Consider the following 26828-nt stretch of genomic DNA (forward strand, 5'->3'; position numbering starts at 1 on the left):
AACCTCCAGAAGCAAAGCCTTCTCAAGATGCAAAAGGTGCAAGCTTTTATTGCAACTGCAACCTTTGACTCGATTAGTTTCTCATCGCGTTCCATAGCCTCTATGGTAGTGGTGAGGAGGAACTTCGAGCTTAAGTACTGGCAGGTGGGTTCTGCATCATGCACAAATTTAGATGCTGTTTCTTATACTGCAACTAAACTCTTTGGCGATGATGCCCTTAAGGAAATACTAGTAGAAACAAAAGATAAAAGGCGCTACCATCAGCCCCTTTCAAAGTTGAATGACCACCACGAAGGCCTTTCCAGCCTTTTTGCTCCTCTCATTCTAACTTCAGACCTCTGAACAGAAACTCCAGAGCCCAGTGCCCCATCTGCAATAGACAATGCACCACTTCCAACAGACCATAGAACCAGCCCCATCAACCCTTGATGTCTCAACCTAAGCCCTGACAACTATCCTGACTTGGAGCCACACTGTGGAAGGTTGCGTTTCAGACTTATTTTCATGTATGGGAAGGCAAAATTATGGACCAATGGGTCCTCAACATGATCTTACACAGGTACAAAATAGAGCTAACTTGATTGTCTCTCCCCCCACCACCACTTCCTTCCAACTCCCCATTCATGCTCTCCTTCCAAGTATGCCAGTCTATCAAACGCAATTCAACATCACTTATCCATCAATGCAGTGTAGCCAGTACCACATCATCAAAGGGGCAAGGGAGTTTACTTGATTTGTTCACTGTACCAAAAAGAGACGGCGCTCTCCTGGGCAGTACTAGACCTGAAGTTTCTAAACAAATTTGTACAAGAAAGTTCTGGATGGAAACCCTGAGGTCTATCGTGGAGGCCCTTCACCAATCAAACTTGTTGGCCTCGTGGACCCGACGGTTGAATCCGTGAGCTGTTCTTTTCTGCACTTCAATCATGACGGCCTTTACTACCAGTACAAGGTGCTCCAATTCGGCGTCTCCTCAGCACCCAGAATCTTCGCAAAGATTTTGCCCCCTGGTGGCTCATCTTCAGCTGAAAGGCATTCGGGTCTTTGTATATTCATCTCTTGATTCAGTCCTCTTCCATCACAACCACAAGGTCAGATGTCAACAACCCCCTTCAAATGTTCTCAGCAATACCCTTCAAATGTTTTCAGAACATGGTTTCCTGATCAACCAGACCAAGAGCCATCTCCTTCTCTCCAATTAGATTTTTCACCTGGGGGCAATAATAAATGCCTCACGAGACCTCTCTTTCTTCCTCTACTGTATCTAGAATATCCTCTGGTTGATTCACCAGGTGACTGCCTTACCCACAGTCGCAGTTCTTATGCTGGCCAGACTTCTGGGCCTCATGGTGACATCTTTGCTAGTGGTACAGTTGGCCTGCTTTCAACAATTCATGCTGCAGTGGTTCCTTCTGCCATACCAGATCGATATAGTGTGTTGACACCCCACCAGAGTCAAGCTCCATCCACAGGTGGTACGCTCATTTTGCTGGTGGACCCAACCAACCTACCTCTCCTACAGACTGACATTTTGGACCACCCCACGGTGATACTGAAGATGGACACGAGTTTTTCCGGCTGGGTTTGCACTGTCTACAACATTCAGCTCAGGGAAAATGGAACTATACAAGAGCAATTATGCAGTATAAACTGGCTGGGGCTCAGAGCCATTCTCCTCACCCTGCTATTGTTCCAACAGCTTCTACAGGATCAGCATGTCTTAGTCCAAATGGACAACGTCACGACAAAGGCCATGTGAGTCATCAAGGGGGCACCAGATCCAGGTTACTACATCAGGAGGAGGCTTTCTTCTTAACTGGGCAGAATCTCATCTAGCCTCACCAACAGTCCATCATGTCAGCAGAGTTCTCAACACCGAGCAGATTGGCTCAGTTGGAAGGGCGTTTAGTCAGTAGAATGGGGCATCAGCACGCAAGTGTTAGCCCTCACGACTCGAGCCCTGGACATACCATAGGCTGACCTTTTCGCTTCACCAGCTAATGCAAAGCTTCACAGGTTTTTCTCCCACTTCCATGCGAGGATTCAGAAGCGGTGGATGCACTTACGGCCCCATGGCCTCTGGTTCCTCCTTACGGTTTCCCACTCATACCATACCAGTCCTCAGCTGCCTACTATGCAGAATTTCACCTCCTTCTGGCTCAGGTATTGCTGTTAGTACCACACGGGGCTTGAAGACCATGGTTTATGGAAATCATACACCTGGCCATAGAGGACACTTAGTTCTTTCCAGTGACTCGGGACCTTCTTCACCAAGGCCTGGCCCTCCACTACAACCCAGTGTGGTTTAAGCTTGCAGTTTGGCGATTGAATGGAACATCCAAAAAGATCATGGATACACATCCAAGGTCTTAGACACTATCCTAGACTTCTGAAGAAATTCTACAGTTGGCATTTACCAATCCACATGGTAACCAGTCCTCAGTTGGTGCAGATGCAGTGCTCTCTTAGGAGAGGAATGCGGTCTAACGGAACTTTTCAGGTTTCTCCAAGAGGGCCTTGATAAGGGGCTCAAGTTAAATTATGCTCAAGTGTCAAGCAGCCTCATTGGCTAATCTTCTAACCACCTCTTCTGCTAAAGGGCTACACTCATACCCTCATCTGAAATGATTCCTTAAGGGCGCCACCGCCAACCATTCATAGGTTCCCATCCTGGGATCTGCACAAAATTCTATGTGTGTTAAAAGAAACCACCATTTGAGACCAGTAAATGCATTGCACTCTGCCTACTCTCCTTCAAACTTGCCATTCTGGTGGCCATCACGTTGGCCAAATGATTTTCAGAACTATGTGCCTTATCTGCCAATCCTGACTTAGGCATATTTTTGCATGACTCAGTCCGCCTGATACCGGATGCTTCCTTTTTACCTAGAGCGGTCTCGGTCTTTCACTGGTCTCAGGATATAGTTTTCCCCTCATTCTGCCCCAAGGCAGTCCATCCCATGGAGAAAAACTGGCATAAGCTTGATATCTGTAACTTTCTAAAAGTCTGCCTCTTCCCCAAAGCTTTTCTATGCATGAATAACGTATTTGTCTCATTTCTCCCTTTGTCCATGCTTCAAAAAAATCTATTTATTGCCATCGTCAGAAGGATCAAAGCCAGTGCAAACAAAGTATTACATAGGTACATAGGAAACTGCCATATACTGAGTCAGACCATTGGTCTATCTAGCTCAGTATTGTCTACACAGACTGGCAGAGGCTTTTCCAAGGTTGCAGGCAGGAATCTCTCTCAGCCCTATCTTGGAGAAGTCAGGGAGGGAATTTGAAACCTTCTGCTCTTCCCAGAGCGGCTTCATCCCCTGAGGGGAATATCTTGCGGTGCTCACACATCAAACCTCCCATTCAGATGCAACCAGGGCAGACCCTGCTTAGCTATGGGGACAAGTCATGCTTGCTACCACAAGACCAGCTCTCCTGGCCTACAAAGTACAAAACTTGCGTCCTCTTCTTAACATCAAGGCACAGTCTACCAGATCAGCAGCTACATTGGTGGCCTTCTTGATGAACGCTCTACTTCCTGAAAGCTGCACTTGGACATCTTCATCCACGATCACACATCACTATAAACTCGACTTCCATTTCTCTTCACTAGCGGTCTTTGGCAGACAAGTTCTACAACTGGTTCTTCCACCCAGGTAGATGCTGACACTCCAACCCGGGGTTCTCAACTATGGCATGTCCCATGTGAGATGTCCTCATTCAGTAGCAGAGAAAGGAGTATTAGTCACTCACCATGAAGGATTCTTCTTGCTGGATTTGAGGACATCTCGACCCATCCATCCAGGCTTCTGTGTCTACTGGGTGTGTTATTTCCTTAATTTTCTTCTTCACTTTTATCTGTACCTTGGACTTGGCTATTACAAACTGGGAGGAGTTCATCTTCCCAGGGTATTAAAGCTTTTTTCCTAATTTACGTAGCCTTGCCTACTGGAGCACATGGGACACATTTTGGGGCGAGCAAGGCCTGTACAAAAGGGACGGGCTGCACTTGAACCAAGATGGAACCAGACTGCTGGCGCTTAAAATCAAAAAGGTTGCAGAGCAGCTTTTAAAATGACACCTGGGGAACAGCCAACGAGAGCTGGGCAGTATCCAGTTTGGCAAAAGCCATCCTTTAAAGTGCGAGGGTGCAATGAATTCAGATAAAACAGAAGGGGACAGTGCAGAACTGCATAAAGAGCAGACAGGAGCCTGTGCCAGCAGGTCAAAGAGTCAAAAGAATAGCATACTTCAGGGGAGAGATTCAGAGTATAGGTGCTTATATGCCAGTGCCAGAAGCCTCCGAGCCAAGATGGGTGAGCTGGAGTGCTTGGTTGCCAACGCAGAAATAGATATAGTGGGCATAACAGAAACATGGTGGAACAGTGAGAACCAGTGGGACACAGTCATCCCTGGGTATAAACTCTACAGAAAGGACAGGGAAGGGAGCATTTGAGGTGGAGTAGCACTGTATGTTAAAGAAGGGATAGAATCTAACAAGCTTGAAAACCTAGGTGGACTGGAGTCTTCCACAGAAACCCTGTGGGTGACTATACAAGGCCGGAAAGGGGATGTGCTGTCGTCCTCTGGATCAAAACGCCAACAGTGACTGGGAGTTGCAGGAAGAAATCAGAGAGGCGTCAAGGAGAGGCAGGGCTGTAATTATGGGTGACTTCAATTACCTACACATAGACTGAGTAAATTCACAGTCAGGTCAGGACAAAGAGGTTAAATTTCTAGATACACTAAATGACTGTGCCCTAGAACAGTTGGTCATGGAACCGACCAGACAGAAGGTGACCTTGGACCTAATTCTGAGTGACACCCAGGACCTGGTGCGTGACGTCAGTGTCATCGACCCTTTAGGGAACAGTGACCACAGTGCCATCTAATTCAGCATACATGCGGGGAGAGAATCCCCAAGGATGTCTAACACGGACATTTTGAATTTCAGAAGAGGAAACTTCTCCAAAATGAGGAGTACGGTGAAAATAAAGCTGAAAGGGAAATCCAGGAGAGTCACTTTGCTCCAGATTGCATGGAGTTTACTTAAAACCACAATACTAGAAGCCTAGTTAGATTGTATACCCAAAAGGAGGAAAGATACCACTAAGTCCAGGAGGATGCCAGCGTGGCTCACAGGTACCATCAAAGAAGCCATAAAAGGGAAGAAGACTTCCTTCCGAAATTGGAAAGCCTGTCCAAATGAAGAGAACAGAAAGGAACACAAACTCTGGCAAAAGAAATGCAAGGTGACAATAAGGGAGGCAAAAAGAGAGTTTGCGGAACATTTAGCCAAAAGTATCAAGGGGAATAACAAAAACTTATTTAAGTACATCAGAAGCAGGAAACCTGCCAGGGAGGTGGTTGGGCCATTAGACAATGATGGAGTGAAAGGGATAATTAAGGAGGATATGGAGGTTGCAGAGAAGCTAAATGAGTTCTTTGCATCTGTCTTCACGGCAGAGGATACTGAGCATATACCTGTTCCTGAACCAGGCTTTTTAGGGATGGAGGCTAGAGAGCTGAGTCAGATAGTAGTGACAAGAGATGATGTACTAAACTGTCTGGAAAAACTGAAAGCTAACAAATCACCAGGGCCAGATGGCATCCATCCAAGAGTCCTCAAAGAACTCAAATGTGAAATTGCCAACCTCCTTGCCAAAATATTTAACTTATCCCTGAAATCGGGCTCAGTACCAGAGGACTGAAGAGTAGCAAATGTAACAGCGATTTTCAAAAAGGAACCCAGGAGCAGTCTGGGAAATAACAGGCCAGTTAGCCTAACGTCCGTTCCAGGCAAATTGATGGAAAGCATCCTCAAGGATAAAGTTGTAATGCACCTAGAAGAACAGGCCTTGCTGGGAGTGAGCCAGCATGGCTTCCGCAAAGGTAAATCTTGCCTCACCAACCTTTTGGAGTTCTTTGAGAGTGTCAACGAGTATGTGGATCAAGGTGATCCAGTTGACATAGTCTACCTGGACTTCCAAAAAGCTTTTGACAAAGTTCCTCATCAAAGACTCCTGAGGAAACTTAGCAGTCATGGGATAAGGGGACAGGTACATGTGTAGATTGCTACCTGGCTGAAAGACAGGAAACAGACAGTAGGTATAAATGGAGGGTTTTCACAATAGAGGGAAGTAAGAAGTGGTGTCCCCCAGGGATCTGTACTGGGACCGGTGCTTTTTAATTTATTCACAAATGATCTAGAAGCAGGGATAAGTAGCGAGGTGGCCAGATTCGCAGATAATACCAAACTCTTCTAGGTAGTTAAATCCCAAACGGATTGTGAGCAGCTCCAAAAGGATCTCTCCAAACTGGGGGAGTGGGTGACAAAATGGCAAATGCAGTTCAAAGTTAGCAAGTGTAAAGTGATGCACATTGGATGGCTTTAAGAGGGGTTTGGATAACTTCATGGGGGAGAAGTCCATCAATGGCTACTAGTCGGAGGGCTGTGGGCCACCTCCAGTCTCAAAAGGCAGGATGGCTCTGAGAACCAGTTGCAGGGGAGTAATGGCAGGAGAGAGGGCACGCCCTCAACTCTTGCCTGTGTCTTCCAGCAGCATCTGGTGGGCCACTGTGAGAAACAGGATGCTGGACTAGATGGGCCTTGGGCCTGATCCAGCAGGGCTGTTCTTATGTTCTAACCCACATGAAATGTCCTCAAATTTAGCAGTATGAAAAAGCCTTCATGGTGAGTGGCCAGTGCTCCTTTCTGTTGGGTTGCATTGCTAACACACTTTTTGGGCTCTTACAGAATCATATCCTGTAAAATGTTGATTGCCTGAGTATTAGTTGCCGGTATAATTTGATAGTCACAAAGTAGACTTCCTATTTCCTTAGAAATATTCTGGAGATTGGAGCTAACACATGCCTTAGATTAGCCAAACTAGCTGCTTGCCAAAGTCAGAGTGTTAAATAAGGTGCTTAACTGTAGATTGATTGATGTGAACATTTTTGTTCCACCTTTTGGAGCTTATTTGAACCTTCAAGACAGGTTATAACACCAGAAAATTAAATATAGATAAACATAGTAAGCTGCCATATACTGAGTCAGACTATTAGTCCATCTAGCTCGTTATTGTCTACACAGACTGGCAGTGGCTTCTCCAAGGTTGCAGCAGGCAGGAGTTTCTCTCAGTCCTATCTGAAGATGCTAGGGAGAGGAACTTAGGACCTTCTCTTTGTAAGCATGCAGGATTGAATTTTATTTTTTATTTTATGTATTTGCAGAAGATATTCTGAACATACAGTACTGGCAGCATTCAAAAGGCTTTTAAAATGAGTTTCCTGTGATGAAGCCAATGCATAAAAACAGAATTTTTTGGGTGGGGAAGGGGGAAATGCTTCATGTTCACTTTAGCAATTTGTGAAGCCACTTTCAAGAAGTTGGAGTATTTTAGTGCATTACAAGTTTAGGGTTCAGAAGACAGCCACTTTCTGATAAACCTCGTTTAAAATAAAATGAGTAAACTGAACAGTCGCTGCTGACAGGCTCTGGGGACACTGCTGACCACTCAAGCCTCCAAACACACAGCAGGCTCCCCCCCGCCCCGAGTGCGCATGCATTCTCACTGTCACACACTCTTACACACACGCGCGAACACAGAAGCAATTAATATGCCGTGCAGCGTGCTCACAAAAACATTTCTAATCTCCCCGTCTGTCTCTCCCCCTCCTCCCCCCGGCACAGTGGTCACAGTGCTGAGGCGGCTCTGCGCTGCCAGGATCTGCCCCCGCCTCCATCCTCTGTTGTCCTCTGGCTCCATCTCCAGATCTCAACAGAAGTCTTGCGAGAGGGGATGTTGGACTCCCCCAATGAGACTTGCAATGAGATCTGCAACCAGAGCTGGTGGAGGAGGCCCAGCTGGGAGGAGGAGGAGGATGTGACGGTGGCAGCCCGGCCAGGGAAAGGGGGAAGCCTGGACCTTGGTGGACAGTTTGGCAGCTGTGGTGGGAGCAGAAGTGCAGTAAGACTGCGTCTAACAGAGGAAACTGCGCCTCAAGCTAACATTTCTGTGTGCGCGCGCCTTAGGGGGGAACAATACTCGGGTGGGCTAAATTTTGTGTAGTTGATTACTAGATGCCCAGTTCTTATTCATTTTTAACCATGTTGGTTGCTGATTTGAGGATGTGGGCATGACTCACCAACAGAAGCAGATGCTTTAAAGGGCAAGGACCAGTACTGATTTGGATGGGGGCAGACAACTCCAGGATCTAGTACTGAAAAGTGACGATATTTGTGTCCCACTCATCAGCTTATTGCTGAGGTCTTCTAAGCCCCTTTCCCCAGTACAGGTGGACTTCACTATAAGAGATACTGCTATTCACGGTTCTGCATATCCGCAGGTGCCTAATTGAAATCCAATCTCGTTGTCCATGGATACAAAAAAGTTAAAACACATGTTTTTGCAGTTTCTAGGTGGCTGGAAATCATCTCGGAGGTAATTTTCGGCTGCCATTTTGTAAAGATTAGCCATTTTGTGGCTCATCTATTTTTAAAAAACACACAAGAATTTCCCCTTGTGATTTTTCATTCAGCACTTTTTTCACGGAGCATTTCCCCCCCATGTACCCCCCTTTGCCCATTTTCCAGCTTCCAGGAACTAACCTCCCCCCCCCAATTGATTTTAATGCCCTTTTAGCTGCGGTTCTGTTACCTGTGGTTATAACGAAGAATGGAACCCCATGGATAATGGAGTTCACCTGTACGCTTTTGGGACCCTCTTTGGGAACATCAAGGGGATACATTTGGGAGGCTCCCCTAAGAAACTAGGAAGCTGACTGGCACCATTTTATTTGGATAGTTGTATAGAACCATATAGGATGGAAGACTAAAGGCTGAGATTTTTTATGGCAATATTAGGGATGTACATGAAATGCATATTGCGTTGTGTTTCAAGCTCGAAATGAAATGCAAACAGCCAAAATGTTTCGACGGAACAAAGTCAACAAGTTTTAAGTGTTTCGTCCTTAGGGAACAATGGGAAAACTCAAAACATTCTATTGTTCCCCATGGGTAGCCCCTAGGGATACCAAAATGGGTTGAGTGGTAGGGCATGAGGGGTACTACCCAACCCACAAAAGAAATGGGCAAACAGGTGAACTTAAACACATTTTTAACATTTTCCCACCCCCCACCCCATAGGATCCTGCATCTGCAGGAGGGCCAACATTGTACAGTCCTGTTTTAAATAAAAATAAGCAGATAGTATAATATCTGTTACAGCAACTCTCATTGGTGTATGAATTGTAGCTTTTTATGGTAAATATAATGAAAAACTCAGAAAGAAGGTACATACCTTCCTATCTAAGGGCAATCTAGAAGTGATGTTAACCATATAATTGTCGTGTGTGTGTGTACACACGCATAAGAACAGCCCTGCTGGATCGGGCCCAAGACTCGTCTAGTCCAGCATCTTGCTTCACACAGTGGCTCAGCAGATGCCGCTGGAAGCCTACAGGCAGGAGTTGAGGGCATGCCCTCCCTCCTGCTCTTACTCCCATGCAACTGGTTCTCAGAGCCATCCTGCTTTTTGAGACGAGGTGGCCTATATCCTTCCGACAAGTAGCCGTTGATAGATCTCTCATCCATGAAGTTATCCAAACCCCTCTTAAAGCCATCCAGGTTGTTGGCTGTCACCACATCTCGTGGCAGAGAATTCCACAAGAGTTTGGTATCATCTGTAAATCTGGCCACCTTGCTGCTTACCCCTACTTCTAGATCATTTATGAATAAATTAAAAAGCACCGGTCCCGGTACAGATCCCTGGGGGACACCACTTCTTACTTCACTCCATTGTGAAAATTTTCCATTTATACCAACCCTCTGTTTCCTGTCCTTCAGCCAGTTAGCAATCCACACATGTACTTGTCCCTTTATACCAGGACTGCTAAGTTTTCTCAGGAGTCTTTGATGAGGAACTTTGTCAAAAATGAGCCCCTGGAGGCGCAGTGGTAAAACTGCCGCCCTGTAACCAGAAGGTTACAAGTTCGATCCTGACCAGGGACTCAAGGTTGACTCAGCCTTCCATCCTTCCGAGGTCGGTAAAATGAGTACCCAGAATGTTGGGGGGCAATATGCTAAATCATTGTAAACCGCTTAGAGAGCTTCCAGCTATAGAGCGGTATATAAATGTAAGTGCTATTGCTATTGCTATTGCTAAAAGCTTTTTGGAAGTCCGGGTATACTATGTCAACTGGCTCACCTTGATCCACACCCTTGTTGACACTCTCAAGAACTCCAAAAGGTTTGTCAGGCAAGATTTACCATTGCAAAAGCCATGCTGGTTCTCTCCCAGCACAGCTTCACAATTTTATCCTTGAGGATGCTTTCCATCAATTTGTCTGGAACGGATGTTATGCGAACCGGCCTGTAATTTCCTGGATCGTCCCTGGACTCCTTTTTGAAAATCGGTGTAACATTTGCTACTTTCCAGTCTTCCGGTACAGAGCCTGATTGCAGGGATAAGTTACATATTTTAGCAAGGAGGTCAGCAATGTGTGTTAGTGTTTGTGTTAGTTTAAACAGCAGCTTGTAAAGGTAGCCTTTGCTATGGAAGCACTTTTTGTTGTGAACCAAACCTGATTTGCATAGTAGATATGCTCTGGAGCTAGCATATGAAATTAGGCTGGTTTCACAAGTGTCACAAAGTGACCAGTTCTTTATATGGTGACCATGTTTAGTTTGGGCACGAAGGTAGAAAGAAGACTCAAAATACTCTCGATCAGTTCAATGGGCTTTATTGAGTATGAACAGCATCAATCTAACTGAACTGAACAGTCAATCTGACCTGCTAACAATATTTCAATCATGGCTAGTAATAACATCAATCCAGTGTTCCTAACTATCATATATATGTGGATTGGTGAGGTCAGCATTAAATTTTCCTAAAGCCTAACACAATTCATATATAGATGGAAAAGGGTGGGGGGAGGTAAGGAGGGCACAGGAGTTGGAATGGTTGGGTAATCAGGAGTTAGTAGAGGGAGGGGAAGAAGGGGGAAAGAAAGAGAGATCCAAGGCTGTGGAAGCAGCATATTACCAAGGTCCGAGGCTTGAGAGTGATGAGGCTTCAGATGGAGAAAAACACTGGTGCTGGAGAACAGGAGCTTGGGAGCAATGCAAGCTTCAAGCAGGCTGGTGGCAGTGGAAAAGTGAGAGCACCATGGTTGGGGGGCAAGTCTTTACTTCTGCCTGCACAGCACAGACAATCCCTTCTCCCTGGAGAGAGTTCCTGCTTTAACCCCATGGCTTTGAGTAGCAAACTCTAGGATGGTTGTTGAGCAAAGATCTGCTGGTTAGACAAAGCTTGCTAGCTCTCTGTTCATTGAGCTCAATTCTTATAGTTGCTTCTTCCTTTGATCTCCATTGTCTTTTAATTATTGAAATTAGCTCAGGATATTGAGTCAAAACAGGATTTGAGTTCCACCTCCTGTTAGCAGAGTATTGTTCTATTGTCATTTCCAAAGCAAATTTGCTTCTCTTGGTCCTAAGAATGTTAAAAGTCAGAGGAGTTAGTGAAAGAATCAGATCTATCTGTGTGAGACAGCAATTAAATAACTTCTTGTGTACATCTATCTAGTGTGTAATTATAACAAAAGAATGTTTAAAGTAACAGCAAAGGGGTGCATTGTTTGAGGCTAGTAAATCAATACATTTGACTAAGGCAGAAACATCAGCAGAGGTAAGGGATTACCTGAGAGCAAGTTAATTTTAGCATTTGCATATGTGTGAGACAAGTAATCGAGCCTGGCCATTGTGTCTCTTGTGAGTTTCACAAACAATGAGAAACAGTGTTAGATTGCCCCTTCTTTCACAAGGCAATTACCTCTGTTCCAGTCATGAGTTCTGGGTGTCATGTATTGGTCAGTTCATCTGAATTCAGGCATCACTTGATTGCTTAATGAAATGGAATCAGACACAGGCCTGGATTCCATATAATTCTGGGTTGGTAACTTGGGGTTTAATGTTGGGGTCAGGGTGTCCCCAACATTTTGTCCCCAACATTTTGGGGACTCATAGCAGTTTGTGGAAAGGGGAGGAATTTCAGCAGGGAAACAGCATGGAATTGAAGAGTTAAACACCTTCTATTCCCCTGCTGTGGTCTCTCTCTCGCTCTCGCTCTCGCTCTCGCTCTCTCTCTCGCTCTCGCTCTCGCTCTCTCTCTCGCTCTCTCTCTCTCGCTCTCTCTCTCTCGCTCTCTCTCTCTCGCTCTCTCTCTCTCGCTCTCTCTCTCTCGCTCTCTCTCTCTCGCTCTCTCTCTCTCGCTCTCTCTCTCTCACACACACACACACACACACACACACTCACTCACTCACACACACACACTCTCTCTCTCTCTCTCACACACACACACTCACTCACTCACTCCACTCTCTCCAACAGCTGCTTTTCTAGACTAAGTATAAAGTCCAAATTAGACAATGATATATTTAATGTCACATCTAGGTTGGCCAGAGATGTGTAAGCCAAGTGTGTGTCACTTTATTGGTCCTGCAGCAGAAGCCATTCGTATAAACCTAAAAGAGTATTACTATATTTTTACTTTTACATTACAGTATAAGATGCTATACTGTTGGTATACTGGCCTACAAAGGTTAAATAAAATGTTTCCCAAGAAAAATAAATGTTAGAGATGTGATTCAGAGATGGCAGATAGCTTACACATGTGGTAGACATGTCCCGACATAAAGAAGCATATACAAACAATGACTGAATTTGAACTTCATATGGATCCCAAAGAAATATTTTTATTATTTGTTACAATTTCCAAGCAGTATAGAACAATATATAATTTTTTGTCAGCAGCGAGTCTAGTTATTGCTAAAAACGGGAGAAAAAGTTGTCTACTCACTTGCAGATAAAGGGATGACAAAGTATAGAATGTAGCACAACTGACTAAACGTACAGAGTTAGCCTAAGGAATGGTAGAAAAATGGGTGATATTTGAATCGTGGAAAACAAAATATAACATAGACAACCATGTATAACTGCTTCTCTTTGTTACTATATTGTTATTGTGCTCTTATTCATGGCTATTATATATTTGTGTTAACAGTATTTTTGAAAGTACAAAGGATAGTATATTAATAAATTGTAATATATGCTTTACAAGGCATGGTTTTAAAGTATTGTACAAGCACTCCTGTGCCAGTATAAGTTCCAGTCTATTTCTCTTTCAAAATGCTAAGAACTATGTAATACGAAGAGCTTTTTTATAAGACACTGGAAAAATTAGACAACTACAAACATAGTACTGTATATATGAGAGCGAGAGAGCATCTCTCTCTCTTTTGTATTGGATGCGTTTTGACCTTGGACCTTCTACAGGGCACACTGTTGTTTTTATTAGAGGAACACACAGGCCTGGGCCCTTGTTCGCTCATGAATTGTTGCCTGCCTTCCTCTTGAATCTGGAGAGTAGTGGATATGCTCTCCTTGTGATTTGTTCTCGGCTCAATTTGGAGATTTTCTGTGTCAGAGATCTGCGGCACTGTGCTTCACTTTTCTAGAGAACAAATGGCCTATTGCCTGATTGTAAGAAAAGAGTTTAAACATGTAAACACTTAAATTAGGTAGCTTGGAATTGGCTTTCTCCTGGTCCCATCCTATCCCACCTGGACATGAAGGTCCATAGAAGGAAGGATATAAAGAGCATTTTACAGGCAGCATGGAGAAGCACAGAAGGAAAACGTCCTAATTTTAGATAAAAGCTTTATTACAGTGTCAATGGTACTTATCTTTGTCTTTCATAATTTTACTAATTCTGTAGTACTGCTAGAGCTCAATCTGTAACTATTGTTTAGTACTGTATATTTATGGCATTTAAAAGTGTAATTTTCTTAGTTTTCTTTTTAAAAAGAAAAACCTAGTACAGTAATCTGTACATAGTTCATTTTGACATTAGAACTGTAAAACTGTATATGTGATATATTTTATTTAACAAAGGATATATAAACCTTGTATATATTTCAGTCCGCCCATCTATTTTTTTTCAAAAGAACTGGAGAAAAAAATCCATATGCCACCCCCATGGATTCAAAACTTGTAGAAATGTTGTAGATTGTCTCTAAAGTTAGTTTTCTTCCCTTGGAAGTTGCTAGGCATGCTTGAATTTCTGGTAAGTGATGAGGAGTGACTGAGAAGCTGAGGATCACATCTAAACTCCCACCCCATTTGAGGAAACAGCTTCCCAGAGCTCTGTGTGTCAGTGCTGCGTTTTGTGGTTAGGGAACCCGTTGGATTTAACTATGCAAGAGAGAATGATGAAAGAAGTTCCCAATTTTTATTTTTTTTAATTATGTCTCAATTTATAGGCATAGCAAACAAAATAAAAATGGGCAATATGGTGAGGGGCTTTCTTCTGTACAGAATACTATGCTAAGAGAGCATTTTTCTCCGCTTTCAAAATGCTGGTAGACTGATTTCTAAATATAGTCAAGCGGATTTGATGTGTGTAAAATAAACTTCATTATCGTAAGTTGATTTCACAGACCATTTTCCTTTGTTGCTCTTGAGTGTAATTGCTTTTCAGAGTTCTTAATTCTGCCCTATCCTACAGTTTGTGAGTTGACTTGTATTCTCTGGAGCTGTTTGCTCTTCTAGAATTTTTCTGCAGTATAGCTGCTTTCTGTATGTTGCATACTGTGGTCTTGATTGAAAAGCCTTCTTTGTGGTAGGTTGATAGAGGATTAGATAGAATATATATATGGCTTACGGTCCCTTCTAACTAGGAATGTGTTACAATTGAAGACAATACTACATTTTGGTTCTTACTCTTAAGCTCAGTTTATCTAATAAACTCACCTGGTGTCTACTCGGGGACGGGCCTTCTCCATTCTGCCCCAAGGCTTTGGAACACGCTCTCTGCTGAAATAAGAGCCTCCCCATCTCTTACAACTTTTTAAAAGGCTGTCAAGACACGTTTGTTCACCCAGGCTTTTAATTAGATACTGTTTTAATAGTTCAATGGTTTATTAAAACTCTTAAAGATACTGTTATAATAGTTTGATGGTTTTTAAGAGTTTTAATGTTTTAACTTTTAAATTGTTGTAATGTTTCAGCCTTTTTATTTGTTGTTGTAAACCGCCCAGAGACTTGCGTTTTGGGCGATATATAAATATGTTAAATTAAATAAACAAATCAGAGTTGCTTTTTTCTTTCCTCCTTCATGCAGAAAAAGAGGACAAGAAAAAATAAAAAGAACAGGAATACTTCAGACTCTGAGCTTCAAGACTCCTTGACAGCATCCTCAAGTTCAGCACTATCCAGTCTTGCTTATTCTTTGAGCCCAGAAGTAGCAGATGCAGATAATCCAGCAAATGGCAGTCAAAACCAAGATGCACAATCAACCAAGCCAGACATTGAGTCTACTGATGATGGTGAAAATCAGATTAAAAGCAATAGTACCTTAGACGCAGATCATCAGAGATCATCGGAGAACATTAAAGACACAGATCAAATTTTTGGAGACAACCATGGTAGCAGTATCAATATAAATCATCAAGAACAAGACAATAAAGAGGGTGCCAGAGCTGAACATGCTGGTAACATAACCACAGGGGAGAAGATGGAAGAGGATACCTCCAAAACAGAGAGTGAGATTGGTGAACAGACAACTTATAACAAAAAGCAAAGTAAAACAAATTCTGCTGGGAGTGCTCAGCCTCTGGGAAGTATATCAAATACTCAGACCCTGAGTGGAGATGTGGTACCACTTGTTTCCAAGAGAGCTGCAGAGAATATATCTTCAGATAATCACTTAAAGGTTGAATCTTCTGAAAATAAAGAAATACAACGAAGTACAGAAAATCAAACCCAGGGAATTAAGAAGTCTTTGCCTGAATCTGAACTGGGACAGAATTGTAAAACAAGAGTTGAACAGGAGACCAAGCAACAGAGGAGTGCTTCTGTCTCAAAGGTAAATTGCCCAAGGGCCCTAAGAGACATCTTTCAAAGTAGTGGTTCTCTTGTGCTTAGCAAGGGGAGATCAGCTGTCCTTACCTAATTCCAGCTCAGCATTCCTCCAGTGGTTGTTGCTGTTGTGTGTCATGTTTCTTTTTTGATTGTGAGTGCTCAAAGGACATGGAACCTTTTTCTTCTTTTTCTATGTCAACTGCTTTGAAAATCTCTTAGCTGAAAACTAGTATATAAAATCCCCACCCCCACCCCATGATGTGTAGTTTTCTTTCTGCAGCAATCAGAGCTGTTTTCTCCCGTTACTAATATGGCTTCTCACACTGGGGCTTGCAGGCTGCCACTGGGAATTTCAGTCTAAGAATTATTAGGGATGGGAGCCAGTGTTCTCTCTATTTTGATCTATGTGTGGAATGAGTTTTGTCCTGGGTGGTAGTATCAAAGCAGTGTGTGCGCGCATGCATTCAGAGTGGGGCCTTCCTGATTCAACATGAGCGGGGTCTAAAATTAACTGAGCAGACATTAAAAAAAGTGTGAATGCATTACAAAACAGCTTAAAACCTCATTTTAAAACTATTTTAAAATTAGATCAAATCTGAAAACCAGAATTTAAAAGGACTGGGTGAACAAAAAGGTCTTTACCTGGCATCTAAAAGAACTAAGTGATGAAGCCAGGCAAATCTCACTGGGGAGGCTATTCCATAAACGTGATATAACCACCGAAAAGGCCCTCTTCCTGGTATCTAACCACCTCACCTTGTTTGGCAGGGGCACTTGAATGAGGGTCTCCGAAGAAGCTTTTAAAGTTCGGGTAGGGATATATGGGTCAAGGTGCTCTCTCAGGGCCAAGCCATTTAGGGCTTTAAAGGTTAAAACCAGCACCTTGAATTGGATCTGGAAACAGCCTGGGATCCAGTGCAGCTGATGAAGCACTGGCGTGATATGATCAAAACGTCCAGTCCCAGCTAATAATCTTGCAGCCCTATTTTGTACCAGCTGCAGTTTCTGGACCGTTTTCAAAGGCAGCCCATGTACAACGTATTGCAGTAATCTAAGCAAGAGGTTACCTGAGCATGAGTAACTGTAGCCAAAGCTATCTCTGTCCAGGTAAGGTCGCAGTTGGCGTATCGGCCAAAGCTGATAAATGGTGCTCCAAGCCACAGAGGCCACTTGACCCTCTAGTGACAGTGCTGGATCGAGGAGCATCCCCAAACTGCGAACCTGGTCCTTCAGGGGGAATGCAACCCCATTTAAAACAGGCTGAACATCAATCACCTGGGCGGAGGAACCACCAACCAACAGTACTTCCGTCTTCATTGAGTCTCGGCTCAATGATGCAGGATTATATAATCAGGCATAAATAAATAGATTGGATTTAGATTATAATTATATAATCAGGTATAAATAAATAGATTGGATTTAGGCTAGCCTAACTAGTTCTTTAGCTGGTTTTGCAAAGGCAGGTACATGAATGGAAGGAGTTGGAGATGCCACCTTTTAGTGGAGTGGAGACTGTATGTTGCTGTTTCCTCAAACAGCAAATGCATGTCTGGCTGCAGCTGCCTGGTCTGGCACTGTTCTCTTCCCCACCCACTTTTAATAAAGTCTCAGAGATAATTTGCTGGGATTCTTTCTCCTTAAGTATTCCTGTTCTGCTTTGAAATTCCTCCTCCCTATGGATACATGGTTGGGGGGGGGAAGCCTTACACATCCTCAGATGATTATTTCTTCATTACATCACAGCAAATCCTGTTTCCTAGCCAGTTCTCCTTTTCTTTTTTATTTCCCTGTTAATTGCCCATGCCTCCAGCTTAGCTTGAAACACTACTAATGTGATAGGGGAGATAAAATGTGTGCATTCACTCTCCCATCTTTCCTTGATTGAATTTTGCTACCACAAACTCATAGCTGCACATTGGATTTGCTTTGAGCCAGGACAGCAGTCCCCATCATGTTCCTTTCATGTGTGGGGAGCTAGAGAAACCAATAGCCTTCAGACAGGAAGAGAAGAGCAGCAATACAAGCTAGGGCATCATAAGGAGAGGACATAATGAGAATAGCACTTTGGGAAGCAATACTGCTCTGCTTCTTGCTTGGATAATTGTTGTTTACTACAGGAAGTGTCAAACTGCAAGACTGCCCAAATTAATAATTTCCTTTTCTGTTCAACACATTGTGTATGGTATACTGAAAAAGAATTTTGTGTTCTATGAAAGATTGTTCTGGAGCCACTTGGTATCTTATTCCATTCTCCTAAAATAGCCACCTGCCTGATTGCCTATGGCAAACCAGAGTTTTCTTCTAGCAACCATGCAGGGAAACTTCATAAAAGTTGGCCCTTCTTTCTTTCAGGTCACAAATGACTAACATAGACTGTGGTAAGGAGGCCAAGTAACTTTCTATTGCATGTCTTTGTTTGTTTGTTTTTAAATTAAACACATGATATACCTATGTTACAGAAGGCAAAGTTGGAAATGACCAAGGAGGAGAGAGCTTGTGAAAAAGAAGAAACCACAGCTCCAGTAGAAGTATCTGAGAGGAAACTGCAGGCAAATCGGAAAGATGAGAAACAACAAGCTGCAACAGCAACTCCAGTAGAAGCATCACAGAAGGAGGGGAAGGATGCTGCTGTTGGGGATCAGAAGAACCTGCAGGCAAATCGGAAAGATGAGAAGCAACAAGCTGCAACAGCAACTCCAGTAGAAGCATCACAGAAGGAGGGGAAGGGTGCTGCTGTTGGGGATCAGAAGAACCTGCAGGAAAATCGGAAAGATGAGAAGCAACAAGCTGCAACAGCAACTCCAGTAGAAGCATCACAGAAGGAGGGGAAGGGTGCTGCTGTTGGGGATCAGAAGAACCTGCAGGCAAATCGGAAAGATGAGAAGCAACAAGCTGCAACAGCAACTCCAGTAGAAGCATCACAGAAGGAGGGGAAGGGTGCTGCTGTTGGGGATCAGAAGAACCTGCAGGAAAATCAGAAAAATAAGAAGCAACAGACAAACTGTGATGTCAATGTAGTTACACGAAGGTATAAAAAGTAAAGTTATATTTGTGGTAGTAAAAGTTCAAAGTAGTAGTAGTATTAAATGTCCTAAGAACTGGCCAGTAGCAGTGGTAGCATGCTTCTAAAGGGATTCTATCTTTTAGCCTATTCTGAAAGGAAGTAAAAGTTCTACTAAATCTGAAACGATAAACAGTTCTCATGGTTGATCTTGTGCTGTTCATACCACTTTCCAGTCTGGCCAAAAGTTAACCGTACCAATGTGAACATGGAGCTTTTATATGTGAAATATTTTAAATATATATATATAAAAAAAAATATTTCACATATAAAAGCTCCATGTTCACATTGGTACGGTTAACTTTTGGCCAGACTGGAAAGTGGTATGAACAGCACAAGATCAACCATGAGAACTGTTTATCGTTTCAGATTTAGTAGAACTTTCAGTGTGTGTATGTGTGTGTGTGTATATATATATATATATATATATATATATATATATATATATATATACACACACACACACACACACACACACACACACACACACACACACCAGCGATGTGTGTTTGATTGCGGGGAGTGGGGAGCTCTTTAAACAACTTGAACTTCTCTGATGTCATAAGCTGTAGTATAATTGTGAGAGGAGGAGCTGCAGGTGATGGTATAGCCCAAATCTCTCACTGGTGTGATATATTTGCATTGTACAATGCATCAGTTTTCTGTCTAAAGTGGTAGAGTTCAGCCTCCCTCGTGTGTGTGCGCTATCCTGTTGGATACTAATTTTGCTTACTTTTGCATCCAGATTCTGAAAATGTCCAGATCCTCAGTTCAGAGGAAGTATAAATGAATTATCTACAGATAGTGTGTGTTTTAGTCTGAGCAATCTTAGCTTTGAGATCTCTAGATCTCTTCATAGAAATTGTATTTTGTATAAACTTAGTTGTATTTATGGGTGTGCATGAACCGTTTTTTGCGTTTCAATCCAAATTTGGACTGTCTGAGAACTCGTTTGGTCAAATAATAATAATAAGGAGAGCTATGCCAGAGGTCCAACCATACTGGACAGGTCTCACCAGAGGAGCCAGACAAAGAGTGCCTCTCCCATCAACAATATGGTGAGATGTAACTTTAATAAATCTATACCGGATTGGTCGTCTCCCGGGTCAACAAGGACCGCGCCAGGTGCTGAAGTCCCTGGACATCTGGTGGCAAGTGGACTACAGGACTCAGGATCTCTAGTTGAGCAACCAGGACTGGAGACTGCAAGGTTACTGGAAGAAATGTCACTTAACCGGAAAAAATATATGAAAAATGCTAACAAGGAAATAATGATCTGCTATTACAAGTCTAGTCCAACTAGAAGAGGTTTTTTTTTAAAAGAATGCACCAAATCTGGAAAGAGAAGCATCCAGATACAGAAAAAACAGAACAAAGGCTAGCAGACCAGAGAAAATTCATAATAAGATATAAAGTTTTCACAGGAGTTGAGCTGGAAGAACTGCAAAGAGCAACATAGGCTCAAGATATGGAAGAAGAATTACCACCAACTGAAGAAGTTGCTCAGGCGCAGGTGGAGGAGGTGTTGGAAATCGAGGATGCCACTGTTGCTGAACTGTTTCAAAATCAAAACCAGGCAACCTCCCCTTTGCCTTCACCTCAAAAACCCGAATGCCGTTTAACAGAAAAGCAACAAGAACTAAAGCAAAAAATAAGTGAGCACATGAACCAAACAACCACCAGGGTTCGACTTCCCGCTCTAAAAACAGTTGCCAAAAAACAACTCGCTCAGGCATTAAAAGATGTCAGTGCTGCACTTGCAGAAATAACAACCAAGAATTTTCAAGAAACAAACCAACTAATTCACAGTGCAGCAACAATAACAACACAAGAGCTCGGATATAAGATCAGTGGACCTGTCAAAAAAAGAAAGTAGTACATCACCTAAATGGAAGATTAGATTAGAAAATAAAATCTCCAGGCTTAGATCAGATGCTAGTAAATTGAAAGATATTATTATTATTATTAATATTATTTCGATTTCTATACCGCCCTTCAAAAATAACTCAGGGCGGTTTACACAGAGAAATATAAATAAATAAGAAGGCTCCCTGTCCCCAAAGGGCTCACGTTCTAAAACGAAACATAAGATAGACACCAGCAACAGTCACTGGAAGTACTGTGCTGGGGTGGATAGGGCTAGTTACTCTCCCCCTGCTAAATAAAGAGAATCACCACGGTAAAAGGTGCTTCTTTGCCCAGTTAGCAGGGATATGAAAGACAAGAAGCTGAAGAATGAAAACACCAAACAGTACCTGATCCAAAAATATCACTTAGATTCAAGGAAAATTAGAGAAGTCCTGGAAATAATAAAGCAGCAAATAACAGCAGTGTCAAAGAAGATTAGCAGACATGAAGCCAGAATCACACAACACAGGCAGAATCTCCAATTCCAGTCGAATCAGAGACGTTTCTAGCAACGCATAGAAGGATAAACTGCAAGAAACCTAGAAACACCCAATAAAGAAGAAACAGTGCAATTCTGGAGGAAATTATGGGACAATCCAATAGATTATAATAAAAAAGCAGGCTGGATGAAAGAGGTCAAAAAATGTAACCAACAAATGCAAGATCTAATAATAACACCAGAATTAATAAGTGAAAGAGCAAAGAAAATTAAAAATTGGACTGCACCAGGCGACGATGAACTGCATGGCTTTTGGCTTAAACACCTAACAAGCCTTCATAAACAACTATCAAAACAGTTCAATCGCATTTTGCATGGAGGTGATATTGAACAATGGCTAACAACTGGGGAAACTCATCTCATCATGAAAGACCCAGCAAAAGGTGCAGTTCCAAGTAATTATAGACCGATAACCTGTTGCATGGATTGACTACAAGAAAGCCTTTGATTCATTGCCTCACACATAGATACGAAAATGTTTAGAAACAACTGGTGTCGGCAAAAATATTCAGATATTTATTAAAAAAGCAATGAGCATGTGGAGTACACAGTTAACAATCAATGGTGAGACACTTGGACAGGTTAGCATTAGAAGAGGCATTTTCCAAGGGGACTCACTATCCTCTCTGTTGTTTGTAATCGCCATGACTCCACTTTCACAACAACTTAACAAAACAGGCCTCGGATACCAAACATCTAAAACATCAAGTAAAATCAACCATCTGCTGTACATGGACGATCTGAAGTTGTATGGAAAGTCCCAGTCAGAAATTAAATCACTGCTAAACACTGTCTGTATATTCAGTAGCGATATAGCAATGGAGTTTGGACTAGACAAGTGTGCTGCATTAATAATGAACAGAGGAAAAATAAGAAAAACAGAAGGAATAGAACAGCCCAATGGAAGCAAGATCAAGAACCTGGAAGAGAAAGAACATTACAAATACTTGGGCATTCTCAAGGTGGATAACATTGCATACACTGAAGTTAAAAGAAAAATGGGAAGTGAATACATCAGGAGAGTTAGAAAAATCCTCAAGTCCAAACTCAATGGCGGGAACACCATACAAGCCATAAACACCGGGGCTATACCTGTTATCAGATACAATGCAGGAATAATAGACTGGACCCAGGCAGAGCTAGAGACGCTAGATCGTAAGACCAGGAAAATCATGGCCATCAATCATGTTCTGCACCCCCGCAGTGATGTAGATAGGCTATACCTCCCTCGCAGCTCAGGTGGAAGAGGAATGCTGCAAGTCCATCAAACAGTAGAGGAGGAGAAAAGAGGCCTTGAAGAATATATCAAGGACAGTGAAGAAGTTGCACTTCAAATGGTCAATAATGAGAAACTATTCAACACCAATGAAACCAAGCAGGCCTACAAGAAAGAACAAGTCAAGAACCGAGCAGAAAGATGGAAAAATAAGCCCCTGCATGGTCAATATTTTCACAATATAAGTGGAAAATCAGACATCATCAAGACCTGGCAATGGCTTAAGAATGGCAACGAAGAAAGAAAGGGTTTAATACTGGCTGCACAAGAACAAGCACTAAGAACAAATGCAATAAGAGCAAAAGTAGAAAAATCCACAACAAACAGCAAGTGCCACCTTAGTAAAGAAACAGATGAAACAGTGGACCACCTAATCAGCTGTTGTAGAAAGATCGCACAGACTGACTACAAACAAAGGCATGACAAAGTAGCAGGGATGATATACTGGAACATCTGCAAAAAATACAAGCTACCTGTAGCCAAAGATTGGTGGGACCATAAAATTTAAAAGGTTGTAGAAAATGAAGATGCAAAAATATTATGGGACTTCCAACTACAAACAGACAAACATCTGCCACACAATACACCAGATATAGCTGTAGCCGAGAAGAAAGAAAAACAAGGCAAAATAATCGACATAGCAATAACAGGGGATAGCAGAATAGAAGAAAAAGAAATAAGAAAAAAATCACCAAATACAAAGATCTACAAATTGAAATTGATAGATAGGCTGTGGCAGAAAAAGACCAAAATAATCCCAGTGGTAATTGGCGCTCTGGGTGCAGTTCCAAAAAACCATGAAGAGCACCTCAACACCATAGGGGCCACAGAAATCACCATCAACCAATTACAAAAAGCAGCTTTACTGGGAACAGCCTATATTCTGCGACAATATCTATAACAACAGCAACAACATTGACCATAAAATTCAGCCATCCTAGGTCCTTGGGAAGGACTCGATGTCTGGATAAAACAAACCAGTCAATAATACCTGTCTGACTGTGTAAACAAGAAATAATAATTACATTTATATCTGGCTCTTCCTCCAAGGAGCCCAGAGTGGTGTACTACATACTTAAGTTTCTCCTCACAACAACCCTGTGAAGTAGGTTAGGCTGAGAGAGAAGTGACTGTGATTTAATATTTAAATCACAATTTAGCTAGTCAGGAAGATTCTATTTAAACATCATTTTCTAGTAAAAGTGCCTTGTCTGATAACCTTAATACAAATTTATCACTACTTGGATAGATGTAGGTTTCATTTTTTAGAAGGTTACACACTATACGTTGTAAAGCAGATATTTACTCTGAATCTTTATCAGATTAATTTTCACCAAAAAATGAGGAGATGATTTTAGGCATTTTATTTAGCATCAAATAGAAACATGCGTGTGAAGTCCTTAGGAGATAAACTAGCTTCACTTCAATTAATTATGGAGATTTGGAGGATATTTTGTCATGATGTGCTATAAGAACCACCACCATAACCCAAATGGGTTTTAAAATTGTACTAAAATACTTCTTTATTCTTGTTGGTTTTCTTCAACAAGCAAAAGAACTTAACAAAACAAGTGCATGCATTTTTGTATTGTTAACTCATTTAGTTATAAATGTAAAGTTTTGTTAAAAAAAAAAAGATTAAATAGGCAGTGTCAGTCAAGTCAACAAAACTTTGCTTTTTGTTCACAGCCTGATAAGGAAAGATAAGATTTCCTGCTTTTTCAGTTCCCCAATTATTTCCAAATTTGGAATGAATTAGAAATTCCCCCCCACTTTGGATTCTTTACATTTGCAGACGAAGCTACTGCTGCTAAAAACTGTATTGCCACTTCAGTGGTTTCCAAACCCCAATGTTCACGTGACTTCCACCAGCTCACTTGTGTGACTAGTTTTAAAACTTCATCAGCAAACATATTTTTTGGACTGGCCAACCTTAGTTCTAAAATTTACACTCAACATAAGTTTCTTCAGGATGACATGTTATGTTCTACTCACTTTTGGTTTCATTTCATTTTATTCTCCCTTTTCGCTTGCATTTCTATCCAGACTCCTCCACCTTGCTTAGTTCTACTCCATCCCCCCACAAATCCTCAATTTATTGACTTCCTTTCTTTATGTACTTTTAGAGAAGGAAGGACTTGAGTCTGTGTCTGTGTGTACACATATACCAAACCTATGGAATAGGACTGATCAAGTTGGTTATCTCTCATCGCCATATACTGTTGTTAACTATTATGTTTATAGAATATAATTATGATTACTAGTCATGATGATATCTTTAATCTAGGTTCATTTTTTACACATTGTTTAAAGGATTTTTATCTGTCCTGCTTTCTTGCATCTTTGAATCTTTGAAAAGAATTATATCTCTAATCCCCCCCCCAATTCTGTACATTTAATAACATCTTTTTGTAATAGTCTCTTCATTCTCCGGATAATATGTTGAGTGCTTGTATGGGATGATAATGTAATGGGATCATTTTTTATCCCAATGAATGATATTGCCCTTGTGCCATGCATTTATCTGGTAGTTATGCTGACTTTCTTTTTACTCCCCTACAGCCAATGTAATGATGGAGAAGGTGTCACAGTATATTTCCATGCCATACTGTCTAAAGACTTCAATCTGGATCCTGAGAAGCATAAAGTGTTCATAAGGGCAGGACACATTTCTGGATATTGCAACTGGGAAGACAATGTCTGTGAGCTGACTTGCACAAGGCAAGTACAATTCGGTTCATGCATGTTCTAATTCAGAGACCAAAAGGAAGATCTACATGCCAGACGTGGGGGTAGGCAGGTGGGATTTTTTTGGCCAAATATTTTGTCTTTACTGTGAAAAGACAAATATTTTGTACTTTACTTTTCCCTACTGCTTCTGTCTAGACTAGAATTCTATCTTTATTTTATTTTCTGTTAATCTATACTAATAGAGAACTTAGTGATAGAATGCTAAACAGATTGGAAACAAAATGGGGGGAAAATAGCTTACCTAATAATGTGGTTAATTCTACAAGTTGAGGAGTTCTCTAGTATGCATAATTCCCTATGTTTGTAAAGAGAGAGGAAATCAGAAAGCAGCATGACAAGGACAGAGTATGTTCAGTGGTGACTAGAAATCACAGGATGTTCAGGTATCAGTTGATTTTGGGGAGAGGGGAATAACAGAACACTGGGAGCAGGGAACAGAGTTGATTAATTGAAGCTTCAAGCAACAATTCTGGAGGTAAGTATTTAGGGCTGGAGAAATAAAATATTCTATTGCAGGTTCTACTTGTATGTATTAACAGTGGCTGACATTCAGACTAAATTCCTCCTGAGTAATTTAGTCTTGTTGAAATGGTTCTTTGGAGTAATTCCCTGGGTAGTGCTGTTGAGTGATGGTCAGTAATTTGAATGTTGCTTTGGAAGCAAAAGAGCCTCTTCAAAATGGTATTAGTTTTTACATACTTGGGGAACTTCCTACATACTCAGAAGTAAATACATTTGTACATTTAAAATGAAAAACAACCTGTTGAGGGCTGAGCACAGACAGTGGTCCCTAGGAGTCACAAAATGTTGAAGGTGTCACTTGGGGTGGGGGGCAGCAGAATACTGGGGTAAGAGAAAGTGAACTGGCCTGCTTCAGCCTTTAAGTTAGTTAGTTAGTTAGTTATTCGATTTCTATACCGCCATTCCAAAAATGGCTCAGGGCAGTTTACACAGAGAAATGATAAATAAAAATAAGATAGAACCCTGTCCCCAAAGGGCTCACAATCTAAAAGAAACATCACAGACACCAGCAACAGTCACTGGAAGTACTGTGCTGGGGGTGGATAGGGCCAGTTACTCTCCCCCTGCTAAATAAAGAGAATCACCACGTCAAAAGGTGCCTCTTTGCCAAGTTAGCAGGGGTTTAAGAGCGAATAGTACCCTTTACTATTAGTTAGGCATTAGGGTTGGTGAGATGAAACATTTTGTTGCAAGTCCGACTTGTCTGTCTCAATTAGGAAAAATAACTTTACACAAAGATAGTGTCATCTTTTGAAAATTAAAACCAAAACCAAAATAGGGTTGGCCAAAGATGGTTCAGGAGAAATACCTACAAGTAGAAGACAAAATTCAGAGGTTAAAAATAATGATGAAAAAAGCATATTTGAGTTGCTTCTCAGGGTCTAACTACATA

General features: G+C 41.9%; 1 protein-coding gene across 7 annotated transcripts in view; it reads left to right on the forward strand.

Annotated features, from left to right (window-relative positions):
- LOC128342858 (E3 ubiquitin-protein ligase RNF213-like) overlaps positions 1-26828 on the forward strand; it is a 264364-nt gene that overhangs the window by 15582 nt on the left and 221954 nt on the right. For all 7 annotated transcript variants that reach the window (XR_008315206.1, XM_053290892.1, XM_053290891.1 and 4 more), the window contains 3 exons: positions 15180-15923; positions 18379-18947; positions 25226-25384. Coding sequence is in view for 6 of the 7 variants with exons in the window: in XM_053290892.1 (XP_053146867.1) it covers positions 15180-15923; positions 18379-18947; positions 25226-25384 (1472 nt within the window). In the remaining variant the exon portion in view is untranslated. The remainder of the gene's footprint in view (positions 1-15179; positions 15924-18378; positions 18948-25225; positions 25385-26828) is intronic.

Source organism: Hemicordylus capensis, chromosome 2, assembly GCF_027244095.1.
Source record: "Hemicordylus capensis ecotype Gifberg chromosome 2, rHemCap1.1.pri, whole genome shotgun sequence".
NCBI lineage: Eukaryota > Metazoa > Chordata > Lepidosauria > Squamata > Cordylidae > Hemicordylus > Hemicordylus capensis.